We start from the raw sequence: 13,825 nt of genomic DNA on the forward strand, positions 1-13,825 counted from the left end.
ACATGAGTCGAGAGAGCTGCTGTCCTTTCTGCTAGCGCCTCTTCTGTCACAGGTTCAAGGGGTTTTCTTGAAATAGCTTGACTAGATATAAAATTCGGCTTTTTAATAATCTTTGTGAAATCTTCAAATTCGGGATCATTTTTCCTCTTTAGAATTTGACTTGGAGCTGAGCTTCTCCTCTGGAAAACAATTAGAACATATTTAAAACATAATCATAAAAGTCTCTCATGTTTTATATTTTAATACCACAGAAAGCGAAACAATTCTCTTCTATAAGTTCCCTAAGGACTTTTATAAGATAGATTATTCAGATGATACGAGATGACCAATCAAGGAGATAGCTTCACTTCCCTCGGCGGCATTTCATAGGCAGCGCAATAGCGCTACCTAAGTAAAGAACGGTGTTGGCACAATGTGTTATTTAGTTGTTGTTTTTTTGTTTAGACCAGGGCACTTCGTATCGAAGGAATTGTCGTAGAAACTTCGAAAAGGGCTCATTCGATTGGAAATTGGAAGGGCTTGTGTCCTTTTTAATAGTCGAAAGTGATTGGAAGTCAACTAATACCCCTTCCACGCCCACCATTTCCCCAAACACATCCAATCAAAATTTTGAGATAGCTGTTTTGTTCAACGTAGTTGAAAGATCCGGAAATTATGTCTTTGAGTAGGACACTCCCCCCACAGCCGTCAGGGAAAGGGTTGTAAGTTATGCCCTGTGGGCATTAAGGTTTTTATAGAAAGCGTTGTCATAGAAACTTCAGAAATGGCTAATTTAATTGGAAATTGAAACGGTTTAGTGCCCTTTTTAATATTCGAAAGTGATTGGAGGGCAAGTAACCTCCCTCTCACGGCCGCTAATTCCCAAAACATAATCAGTCAAAATTTGGAGACAACTATTTTGTTCAGCTTAGTTGAAAGTTCTGAATATTATATATTTGGGGATCATAAACCTCCCACACCCCTCAGGGCAAGTTTCAAAGTTATGGTGGCCGGCGTTTACTCCCCCACCCCCGGCGAATACCCCCCCCCGTGAAAAATAAGGCTTTCCAAATTTGAGAAAACAAACTCGTAGAATTTGACAACGCTTTTGTCCGTAAAAACTTAAACAATTTAGAATGTGTTGATTCCCAAAGCCAACTATCTTTTCAAAGGATAGCCAAACCTCCTTAAACTTTTTGGTGCCATATGTTCCTTAGCATTTTTCAACGAAACTAAAAAAAAACTCAAATAAAAGTTTCAAATTTAGAAACCTTACTTTCCAAATGGGGGGAGGGTATTTTCCAAGGAGGGGGTATTTTTCACGGGGTTTACTTTCCGTGGGGAGGGGGGTGGGTATTTTTCGTAAGGGGTGGGCACTTTCCAGGGGGCTAAACACACCCCCCCCCTCCCCATTCACTATATTCATTTATGTTATTTTACTGTGTTCATGGCCGTATATTTGGCTTTAAAATACACTTATTTGTCCATCTATCTAATATGCAGAATAATTGTACCAAACACATTTTGCATGGAGACCCGCTATCCTCATCCCCCCCCCCCCCAATGTACAAATCTATGGCGCAAATTTATTTCTAAAGTAATGAAGAAACTAACAAAAAAACCGGTGTGTTCTCGAATTTTACACAGCGTAAACTTGACTGAGTGGCGCATAATACACAAGTACCAAAATTCCAACCCCCCCCCCCCTACGAAAAAAAAACTCAAATAAAACTCTCAAATTTGGAGAGCCTTATTTTCCACGGGGGGGGTATTTTTTTTTGGGGGGGGGGTATTCCGGGGGAAGGGGGTATTTTTTTTGGGGGGGGGAGGAGTATTTTACGAGGGGGGGTATCTTCCGGGGGGGGGGGTATTCGCGGGGGGGGGGGGTATTCGCCTAGAACCGTAAGTTATACCCTGGGGCATATAAGGTTTTTTATAGAAAATTTTGTTGTAGAAACTTAAAAAAGGACTCATTCAGTGGAAAATTGAAAGGGCTACTGCCCTTTTTGATAGTCGAAAGTGATTGGAGGGCAACTAACCCCCCTCTCACACCCACCATTTCCCAAAACATCTAATCAAAACTTTGAGATAGCCATTTTGTTCAACGCAGTTGAAAGTTCTGGATATTATGTCTTTGAGGATGATAAGTTCCCAAACCCCTCAGGGCAAAGGTTGTAAGCTATGTCCTGAGGGCATATAAGGTTTTTATAGAAAGGGTTATCGTAGAAAGTTCAAAAAGGGCTCATTTAATTGGAAATTGAAAGGGCTAGAGTCCTTTTTAATAGTCAAAAGTGATTGGAGGAAAGCTAACACCCCTACCATGCCCACCATTTCCCCAAACACATCCTTTAAAAATTTTGAGATAGCCATTTTGTTCAACGTAGTTGAAAGTTCTGGAAATTAGGTCTTTGAGGATGACACCCCCCCCCCCCACACACACACACCCCTCAAGGCAAGTTTTGCAGGTAATGCCCTGGGGGCATATAAGGTTTTTATAGAAAACGTTGTCGTAGAAACTTCAAAAAGGGCTCATTCGATTGGAAATTGAAAGGGCTAGTGCCCTTTTTAATAGTCGAAAGTGATTGGAGGGCTACTATCCCCCCTCTCACGCCCACCATTTCCCCAAACACATCGAATCAAAATTTTGAGATAGCCCTTTTGTTCAGCATAGTTGAAAGTTTTGGAAATTAGGTCTTTGAGGATGACAACCCCCCACAGTCCTCAGGGTAAGGGTTGTAAGTTAGGCCCAGGGGGCATATAAGGTTTTTTTATAGAAAGCGTTGTCGTAGGAGCTTCAAAAGAGCTCATTCGATTGGAAATTGAAAGGGCTAGTGCTCTTTTTAATAGTAGAAAGTGATTGGAGGGCAGCTAACCCCCTCTCATGCCCACCATTTCCCCAAACACATCCGATCAAAATTTTGAGATAGGCATTTTTTTCAACGTAGTTTAAAGTTCTGGAAATTAGGTCTTTAAGGGTGATAGCCCCCCCCCCCCAACCCTCAGGAAAAGGGTTGTAAGTTTTGCCCTGGGTGCATATATGGTTTTTACAAAAAGTGCTGTCGTAAAAACTTCAAAACGGTCTAAGTCAATTGGAAATTGAAAGGCCTCCTGCCCTTTTTAATAGTCGAAAGGGATTAGGCTAAAGGGCAGCTAACTCCCCTGTCACGCCCACCATTTCCCCAAATACATTCAATCAAAATTTTGAGATAGCCATTTTTTCAACGTAGGTGAAAGGTCCGGAAATTATGTCTTTGAAGTTGACAAACCCCCCACAGACCCAAGGCAAAGGTAGTAAGTTATGCCCTGGGGGCATATAAGGTTTTTATAGAAAGCGTTATTATAGAAACTTAAAAAAAAAGACTAATTCAATTCGAAATTGAAAGGGCTAGGGCCCTTTATAATAGTCGAAAGTAATTGGAGGACAACTAACCTCCCTCTCACGCCCACCATTTCCTTGGTTACATTCAATTAAAATTTTGAGATAGCTATTTCGTTGAATGTATTTGAAGGGTCCAGAAATTATATTCTTGAGTATGATACACTCCCCCCCACAGCCCTCAGGGCTAAGGTCGTAAGTTAGGCCCTGGGAGCATATAATTTTTTTTTATAGAAAACGTTGTCGTAAAACCTTCAAAAAGGGCTCATTCGACTGGAAATTGAGAGGGCTATTACCTTTTCTATTAGCTAAAAGTGTTTGAAAGGAAAATCTCCTCCCCCCCAACGATCACCATTTCTCCAAACTTTTCCGATCAAAAATTTGGTCTGGCCGTTTCGTTTAGCGTAGTTGAAAGGTCTGGAAATTATGTCTTTGAGGATGACAACCCTCCCCAAATAGCCCTCAGGACAAGGGTCGCAAGTCAAGCCCTTGGGGCACATGAGGTTTTATAGAAACTTTTGTCTTGAAAGCTTGAAAAAGGGCTGATTCGATTGGAAATTGAGAGGACTAGTGTCTTTTTATTAGTCGAAAGTGATCAGAGCCCAAATGCCCCCCACCACGCCCATCATTTCTCCAAACACTTCCAATCAAAATTTTGAGATATCCATTCTGTTCAAAGTATCATAAAGGTCTAGAAATTATGTCTTTGAAGATAAAAAAAAATCCCCTCAGCCCTCAAGGCAAGTGTTGTAAGTTATGCCCTGGGGAAATATAAGGTTTTAAAAGAAAGCGTGGTCATATAGACTTCGGAGGGTGCCCATTGGATTGGTAATCAGACGCTCTATTGCTCTTTTTAAGAGTCAAAGTGATCAGAGGTCAGCAACACCCCCCCCCCCCCACACCCACACACACACGTTGTAGCCTATTGTCCCGAAATGTATCTAATAGAAATTTTGAGATAGCAATTCGATTCAAAATATTCAAAATATCATATTACAAGGCTTTTGGGGTTGAAACAAACCCCAGAGATAAGGGGCAAGGGTTGTAAGGTATGCCCAGGGGCTATTTAAGGTTTTTATGGAAGTGATGGTAGTTTAAATTTAGAAGAGGCTCAGTCTTTCTCCCTGAAAAAGACTGTCAATATAAAACGAACAGAAATTAATACTTTTTCCAAAGAATATGTTTTTCAAAAAAAAGTAAAGAACTCCATTAAACCAAAAATGAACAAAAAAAAATCAAATAACCTACCAAGTGTACAACTACCTCAAATCAGTATCGATAAATAAATGAAACCCAAAACAAACAGAAATTAAAATAAATAACAGAGTCAAACTCAAAACAAGCAGAAATTAATATGAGTAGGGTTCTAAACCCCATGCTTTCTAAAAGCCAGAATATAATTTGTACTTTACTGAATAAAAATTCAAATGAATTTACTGGAAAAAATATGCATTGTCAGTTTAACATGCACATGCTGATATTCATTTCTTAAAATTATAATTAATTTTTGTTTTCTCAAAGTTATAAAAATGAAAACATTTAAAAGAAATTTTTCCAGTATAGTAGAAATTATATTCTGGCATTTAAAAAGCATAGCGGCTTAGAACTCTGCTCATATTAATTTCTGTTCGTTTTGAGTTTGACTTTGTTATTTATTTTAATTTATGTTTGTTTTAGGTTTCATTTATTTATCGATACTGATTTGGGGTAGCTGTATGCTTGGTAAATTATTTAATTCTTTTTTTTTGTTCATTTTTGGTTTAATGGAGTTCTTTACTTTTCTTTGAAAAACCAATTTTGAGGAAAAATTTGTTTTAATTTCTGTTCGTTTTATACGTTCAACGGTGAGCGCCCATCATTTCCCCAAACACTTCCAATCAAAATTTTGAGATATCCATTCTGTTCAACGTATCAGAAAGGTCTAAAATTATGTATTTGAGGATAACGAATACCCCCAGCCCTCAGGGCAAGGGTTGTAAGTTATGCCCTTGGGAAATATAAGGTTTTAATAGAAAGCGTGGTCATATAAACTTCGGAGGGGGCTCATTGGATTGATAATCAGACGCTCTAGTGCTCTTTTTAACAGTCAAAGTGAAACCTTATAAAAACCTTACCCTGAGGGCGGTGGGGGGGGGGGCTGTCATCCTCAAAGACCTAATTTCTAGAACTTTCAACTACTTTGAAAAAAATAGTCATTGTAAAATTTTAATTGGATGTATTTGGGGAAATGGTAGGCGCAAAAGGGGTGTTAGTTGCCCTCCAATCACTTTCGACTATTAAAAACGGTACTATCCCTTTCAATTTCCAATTGAATGAGCCCTTTTTGAAGTTTCTACATCAATACTTCCTATAAAAACCTTATATGCCACCAGGGCATAACTTACAACCCTTACCTCAGTATAAAATGTGTGTCATATTTTAAAAAACAAAACCAATTCATCATCAAGTTAAAGTCAAAATCCCAGTTGTTAAGTGCAAGCATAGAATGACTTGCTTTAGAGAGTGTATAGATGACCTGAAAGCTCAGTAAAGTTGTCTCCAAACGAAGCTATGGCTAACAAGCTGAAACCACTGTCAATTGAGGAAATAGGTGCATTACATGTACCATAACAAAGGAGCACGTGGATGCTTTGAAGGTGTCTTTGACTGAAGTTGAAAGTAAAGAATATATAATACCAATTTTGCCAATTGGCATAGCCCAACACTGGAAGGAATCTCAACTAGGTACTAGATCAGATGCCTCCTATAATTGTTTTAAATATATCTGACAAACCATTACTTGATCTTTAAGTATATGCAGGATCTCTCCTGCTAAGTGAACTCAAAGAGACCCTAAAGCCCTTGCCAACAGAGAGGCGTCTGGCAATGATATCAAGTTCATAAATTAAGCTCTTAAAGTTACTGTCAAAGCTCATAAATGAATTGGGACAAAAAATATACATATATATAAAAATCCTCCATAGCCATTGATGCCACAGAGGGCATCAAAATGACATTTCAGTTGCTTGGTCTCTTTTTACAAAAACAGGTTGCAAGTTTGTTGCCCAACCTTATAGCAACAGAATTCAAATCCAAGACCTAGTATTACCTAGCAAAGCAGCAATCCACTGTGATACCACAAGGTGAACATTAATACTAAATTAGAAGAAATCACCCCAGTATTCAATATTAATTGCCAAATGTCTCCTCTGAATACAGACTGGATAGAGGTAATGAGGATCATTACCTTAAATTACCTTAAATCGCACTAGCCAGCGATAAGGACGAATCCTGTAGACGCTGGTCAATGATGATGGTGGCTCAGCTCATCAGGCACATCCCAAACTGTGTGCCATGGCTTGCTGCACCAATCTCTGTCAACAGCTGACTTGAAGGCTTCAGTATTAGGGGACATGACTGCATTCTGGCTAAGGGAATTCCATAAGCCAACCACACTGTTGGAGAAAAATTTGTTTCGCAGCCTGGTATTAGCGCGTTTCCGGTAGAGCTTTAGGGGTGCCCTCTTGTTCTTGACAAACTATCTAACTGGAATAAGTCAGGGATGATATCGTGGTTGCAGATCAATTTGAATGTCATCAATACATCTCCTCGCTTACGTCGGTATGTGAGAGATGGTATTTTGAGCCTCTGGAGTCTGGTAGAATATGGCAAATTTTGAAAACCCCTCATGACATTTTTATCTGATCAATCATAGCTCAATTCTTAATGACATCAAAAAGTAGAAATGGATGTACTGCTTTGGGGTCATATAGTATACAAAGGGGATCAAAGGCTATCTTTTGATACTTTTCATCCCTTATAATACAAACATCAGGGGACGTACAACATACTGTAATCTTTGCAGGTCAGGAAGACCAAAAATAATCCCTGGAAGATTGCTAGAGAGGAAGGCAGAGTTAGCAAGGAAAGAGAGTTCCACAGTCAATGAGGTAACTCTGGTGTCAAGCCTATTATGGTAAATTATAATAGCTAACATAGGCACCTCTAGGCATAAGAGAAACTAAGTCCAAGTAAATCCTTTAGACATTACTGTCTGACATTTGAGTGCTTTTTTGAGAAGACAATGTCCCAGTTACTGGCATATGAAAAAATGGTTCTAACCTTAACTAAATTTTAATTTCCAGTCTACTAAAACTTATAAAAGACTGAAAATTGTACGTTCTGGGAATTTTGAAAAATGACTTTTTCTATTGAAACAAAATGCCCATCAATTTTTTTATCCAAATGCTTTCATTCAAACCACCCACAGGTAATAGCTAAAAACCTCACAAAATTGCCAATAGGCTGAAATCAATTACAGGACAGAAATCAGATAGTACACCTTTCATTAATGTTTCCAAATACAATAATCACTTCTATTAAAAATGTGTCCAAGCATTCCTCCCTCTCTAATGGACCAGATAATTGCCCTAGGTTACATACAAGGTTTTGCTGATTTTGTGGGATTTTCCATTTTTGTTTATTATTTGGTAGATTTACAATGCCAAATAAAGCCAGTTTGGAAGAAAATTCAGTGAACTGTTGTATTTAGCTCATGGCTAAGTTATATCTGGCCTAATAGTGGAGGGGCATGGGGATAAAGCACAATTGCAACAACAGTTATTATGGTATTTGGAAAAAATACTGAATATTGAATTGGATGGAATATTTATTAGTTTTCTACCTACTTTTTGCTTTACAAGTAATCTAGACCTGATGACAAAAATATCAATATGAGTGCTGGAGATATGGTAGTTAGCTAGCAATGGCTATTTTAACAAACAGATAGTTACAAATCTTATCTTTTTTTGTCTCTTCTGATTTTGGTACTATTTCGCCCCTTCTCCTGCATATGATGTATTGCTTGAGATGGAACTAATTTTAATTACAGACTCAATGGTTCCGAGTTGTATCTCTTAAAACTAATAAAGCTTTTGGTCCTAACTGAATTCATCCTCATATCCTGCATGAATATCAAGCAGTCTTGTCTTGGCCACTTTCCTTGCTATTCAACTGATCATTCAGTTTTTATAGACTATTGGCCTGGAAAATTGTATATATCATTCCTATATTTAAGAAGGGTATAAAGGAACTTGCTGTAACTATTGACCAATAAGCATGACATCAGCAGTAGTTAAAAGTTCTTGAAAGAATAGTAAATCCTGCAGTTATTCACCATCTTGAAGCAAATAATCTCTTACACAGCTCACAGGATAATTTTGTTTTGGAAGATCAGTTGATACCAATCTCTCAAAATTATATCACTACATCACTAAGTTACTTGATGCAGAGGTACCTGCTGACATGATTCTGGTTGACTTTTGTATAAGTTTTGACAAAGTTTGTCACACATGACTTGTAGTTCAGTACAACTAAATGCTGTATTTTACACCTTGGACACAACAACCCAATGGCTACCTAATCAGCTTTTAGTCCCATTACTAAAGTCAGGAGGCATCTAGAGAATAGAGAAGAAGAAAGGGACGCTGGTGTTATTGTTGACAGTAAGTTGAGGTTCCATAGTCAAGTTCAGCATGTTGTTTCCCAAGCAAATTTCATCATTGGCCAATTGAAACAGACCAGCAATAGCCAAGAGGTGACAATCAGTAGCGTATCCAGGGGGGCGGAGCGCCCCCCCCCCCAATTTCTTTTCTTCTTTTTTTTTAATTGCCAATATAGTAAGTTCCGAAATATTCACGCTTTTAAGTTATTTGCAACACCCGTTCCTTTTTTCATCTCTTGTTAAATGGCTATCCATTTCTCCGGCAAGCTCATATCATTATTTTATCATCAAACGTGCAATCGCCTCCTGTAATCAAACAAGATGTCAAGAAATTTTTTTCACTATTTAACCCCCGCAGCTATAAGCACTACCTTCTCTGCAATGAATGAATTGCGATAAGGAATCGGACTAAGAGGCAGGTCGCGTGAGAGGGAAGAAAGAAAATGAAGCGACACCAGACCAGCATTAAGCATTTCTTAAAGCTTGCAAAAACCAGCAATGACGGTGAGGAGTTTACTACTATTCTGACGATAGTTTGTATTTAGTGGGTTTTGAAGCACACATGTGTCACTCGAATTAAAATGCAATTCCCAATTTAGATTGAAGACAACCAAAGCTAAAACTAGATTTGGAAATCTCGTAAGAATTTTTCTTATCTATGATCAATTAAAGGAAACAGTAAAAATGATCATTATTTGGGTGGGATCAAACTTTTTTGATGCTTGATCTTTTTCTAGAGCCCAACATGGGATTATTACTAATTCGCTAATTTTATATTCTATTTCTCGTGTAACTATGAGCATGGTTAATGTCGGAATATCTTCATATTCCCGTATTTCCAGAAACAAAAAGTAGAATCCCGCAAAAACGGTAATTTTACTGTGTGAATTGATCATTTAGAGCTGTTTCAGAATTTTTAGCCATGTCTCTAAAATTCAATACTTTTGAGGAGGGATGGACAAACTTTGACCTACCAAACAAGTCATGTACGCAAATCCTTTAATTAACCAAAGGTAATTGTTTTCTTTTTTTACGAGTTAAATGAGTTTTACAAGGAAAACGAGTTTTTGCGTCCATTAATAAAATCGGGAGAAAAAACGTTCTGATTACGATTTAATTGCCAAAATTGATTTGTGTCCAGGAAAAGCGAGATAAGTGATAAAATGAGTCTTTTAACGATTCAAGGACAATCTTTGAAGCCTTGGAACTGTCGGGTAGAGAGCATTTTCTTGGCACTTTACTGTTAAGGTCACACTACATGATGCTCCAAATAGCGCTTCCGTGTAGAAGTGATCACACATTTTTTCATGCGAATTCAACAATATCCAGAGCATTTCAATTTGAAAAGTATATAGATCATATAAAACAGACATCTTTAGAATGACTGGACATATTAAGATCTTTTGCTGAATAGGCAATCGTGCGGAAAACGCCGCGTTTCCACATTACTAGATTTTTTCTCTAGATCCCATGTTTTGAAGGATTGAAATTTGGCCCGCTTGTTGACCTGGGTCTTGTGTCACGCCCAAAACTCAGAAACTCGGACTAGCACAATAATTCACGCGTTTCGGTTTTGAAGAATATCATAATGTAGAAAATGGAAATCTAATTTTAAAATATAGATAATATCTTCAGTCCTGCTTTAAGAAAACATAGGGTTTGCCAAAAATAAGCAACAAATATTTGCTACCTTTTTTGTATGTTTTTCCAATAAGCTTTGGATCTAAAGCTGAATTGATAGCTATGTGTTTTTTATTTCCCGTCCATTAAAGACCAAGATATTTAATAGAACTATGATTAATTATGATTTATATAATAATTTATAATTCACACTATCTTTCATTCTGGTTTTTTACTTTTTGCTTATTTCTTTTCGTCCCTTCATTTCGTCTTTTTTATTTTAGACTTGGATTTTGGCGATGGCAGTAGTACCTCTGCTTCTAGTAGTATTTACTATGTCATGAGCGGTGTGGATGCTTCTTGCTCGAAGGGCTCAGATATGACCGAATTTCACCAGCCAACTGAACAGGATTCTGCAGACTCGTCCTGTGTTCTTTCAAAGTTTGATATTGGCTTGTATGCCAGAAAACCAGATCAACTCAAAAAGCTTTCAGACAAAGAAAAATACAATCTTTTAACTAGTCACTTCAAGCCGAACCAGAACTTTCCATTTCATTCGAAAGCATTTATCAAAAAGGGAAAAACAAAAGTTCGATCCTTTCAGTACTCTTGGTTACAAACTTTCCCAGAATGGTTGGTCTTCAGTCCATCATGCATGGGTGTCTTTTGTGCAAAATGCGTTTTATTTGCTTGTCAACCTGCTGGGAAGGGTAGCCATCAGGTTCAAGGCTCTCTAGTCTCGAAACCATACACAGGACTCAAGGATTTCCTTTCAGACATGCAGGCGCATCAGAACTCTCGTTGCCATCTTGATTCAATGATTAGCACCAAAAGCTTTGTCTCCATTTCTGAAAAACGAACTAGGAGCATTGTGTCTGCTATATCGAGTGCAGAGACTGAAATAAAAAAGAAAAATCGCGAAATTCTAACACCAATTCTGTGCGTGGTCCTTTTTTGCGGGTGGCTTGAGTTACCTCTGCAAGGACACAGAGAGGAGAGTAATCTATGCAAAAAAACTAACGTAAATGAAGGCATTTTTCGTGGTGTTTTGCGTTTAATGGTAGAGAGTGGAGAGCAATGTCTAAAAGAACACTTCGAAAATGGCGCAAAACATGCGCAGTATATATCTCCCATCACCCAAAACGACCTGATCGAAAGTGTCGCGTCCATTATTGTGCCAAGCATTGTGAGTGATGTAAATAGTTCAGTAGCATTTTCAATCCTTGCCGACGAGACTACAGACATTTCCAATAAGGAACAGTTAGTTCTTGTAGTCATATACTACAATGGAACTCGTGCTTTACTTGAAGAGCGGTTTCTCGGGTTTTTCTGTTTGCATAAATCTCACCGACTCTGCAGTAGCGAAGCAAATCATCAGCCCATGCATTGCGTTTAGCTTAAAAATTGAGAAATTTGTGGGGGCTGGTTTTGATGGGGCCAGCAACATGTCAGGCTGCTATTCTGGTGCACAGGCAGAAATTAGGAAAAAAAAAAATCCTCATGGGATCTACACCCACTGTGCACCGCACAGCTTAAATTTGGCTTTATGTAAAACTAGTAGGGTAGGACTTGTTAGGTCAACCTTTGCTACTATACCGCAGATATCATTTTTATCATCCTCACCAAAAAGAACGAATATGGTTGTAGAAGCGGTCGCTGTCGTTTGTCCCGATAGTCCTGTGAGAAATCTTGTGAAGTTGTGCGAACGTCACGATTGCATTTTAGTTTTTATGTCTTTGTATTGTGCGATTATTTCCGTACTTGAGGAAATAGTTGGTAGCATACGGTGCAATACGGAAGTTATTTCAAAAGCGAATGCGTTGGTTTCAGCAGCAACCAAATTTAGTTTTATGTTCACGATGGCTATGCTAGAGATTGTAAGTGCCATAATGCTCTCTGTCTCTAAGGCGCTTCAAGCCGAAGATTTAGACTTAGTTGAGCGCTGTCGGCATATTAAGCTATGTTCTGATACTTTACTGCAGTCAAAACAAAATGATTTTGAAATAATTTTTCAGAAAGCCTATGAGCTTGCACAAGAGGTAAATGTGGCTCCGGCTGGTCCAAGGTCTATCCGCCGAACGTCCATCAATGATAATGAGTCCATCAGGGTTTTTTATCGCGAGTCATTGTTAGAACCTTACTTTGCTTCACTTATTGAAGAATTTGATCAAAGGTCTTTGCACTATCAGGAGGCATCTTTCAAAATCAGAAGGCTTTTGCCAGCTAACAGCGATTCATTAAATATTAATGAATTTGTGAACGCTGTTGCTGTTTACGAGAGATTTCACGGGGGTAGACGTGCGCTCAAATGTGAGTCAGTCCTTTGGAAACAGAAGTGGCTCGGAATGTTTGAGAAACCATCAACTGTTGCTTCGACTCTTGCGTCATGCGATGCAAGATTTTTCCCATGCATTCGAAGGCTTTTGACGATTTTTCAGACATTACCAGTGACTACCGCTTCTGCTGAGAGGAGCTTTAGCTGTCTTAAGCGATTATCTGACGAGCTCCACGGGCGAGGAGCGTCTGAACGGACTAGCTCACTTGACCCTGAACCACGATATCCAGGTCGATGCTGACCAAGTTTTTGATCGATTTGCAGCCAAAAAAGACCGGCGGCTGTTACTGTGAGAGATTAGGTCGTCTTTCGTTGCTCGTTTCTCTAAGTGCAGTTGATTCTGTTTTTTAAACTTTAATTGTGCTTCATCCTCTGTAAACAATGTTAATATCAATACATTTCTTGCTTTCATGGCTGCTATAACAGGTAGACTGAGGTCCCCACCCCTCCAAAACCAAATTCTGGGCAATTGTCTTTGCTATAATATTATTTTTTATTTACTTGGTTCTCTAAAACAAGGGCCCCATAGGCAAATATAAGGAATAATGCACCTCTTTTTTTTATATTTTCTAAATTCTGCCGCTTCGTGGCAGTTCCAAAACATCTTCTCGCCCAAAATAGACACTCCCACTGCTTCTAACTTTTTGTTTAATTCTGACTTTGTTGGCAAAATTTTGTCATCCATTCTCAAACAAAGAAAAGTCTACAACTAGAAATACTCATGACAAGTGTGTACTTTTTATTTCTTTACCTAGCTACCCCCCCTACCCCCGCCTGAAATCTTGCACTATGATAGATAATTTTCTTGCTCACATGACTGCTATAAAAAGGAAAACTGACGCCCCCCCCCCTCGAAACAAAATCCTGGATACGCCACTGGTGACAATATCCATAAAACTACATAAAGCTCTTGTTAGATCCCATCTCAATTTTGACACATGCCTTGCTGGTCCCTCTTATTGGCGAGATGTAAAGCTCATTAAAATATTCAAAGGCATGCTATAAAGTGCACGAAAAGCCTAAACTCAGCTTC

General features: G+C 38.5%; 1 protein-coding gene across 1 annotated transcript in view; it reads right to left on the reverse strand.

Moving 5' to 3' along the window:
* Positions 1–10,210, reverse strand: part of okr (DNA repair and recombination protein RAD54-like okr) — a 76,801-nt gene extending 66,591 nt beyond the window's left edge. The window contains exons 1-2 of the mRNA XM_089099873.1: positions 10,079–10,210; positions 3–179 (exon numbers count right to left, since the gene is read on the reverse strand). Of these exons, the coding sequence (XP_088955999.1) occupies positions 3–179; positions 10,079–10,210 (309 nt within the window). The remainder of the gene's footprint in view (positions 1–2; positions 180–10,078) is intronic.
* Positions 10,211–13,825: the final 3,615 nt, after the last annotated feature.

This window comes from Artemia sp. Qi Xiang Cuo, chromosome 14 (genome assembly GCF_049724085.1).
Source record: "Artemia sp. Qi Xiang Cuo chromosome 14, ASM4972408v1, whole genome shotgun sequence".
NCBI lineage: Eukaryota > Metazoa > Arthropoda > Branchiopoda > Anostraca > Artemiidae > Artemia > Artemia sp. Qi Xiang Cuo.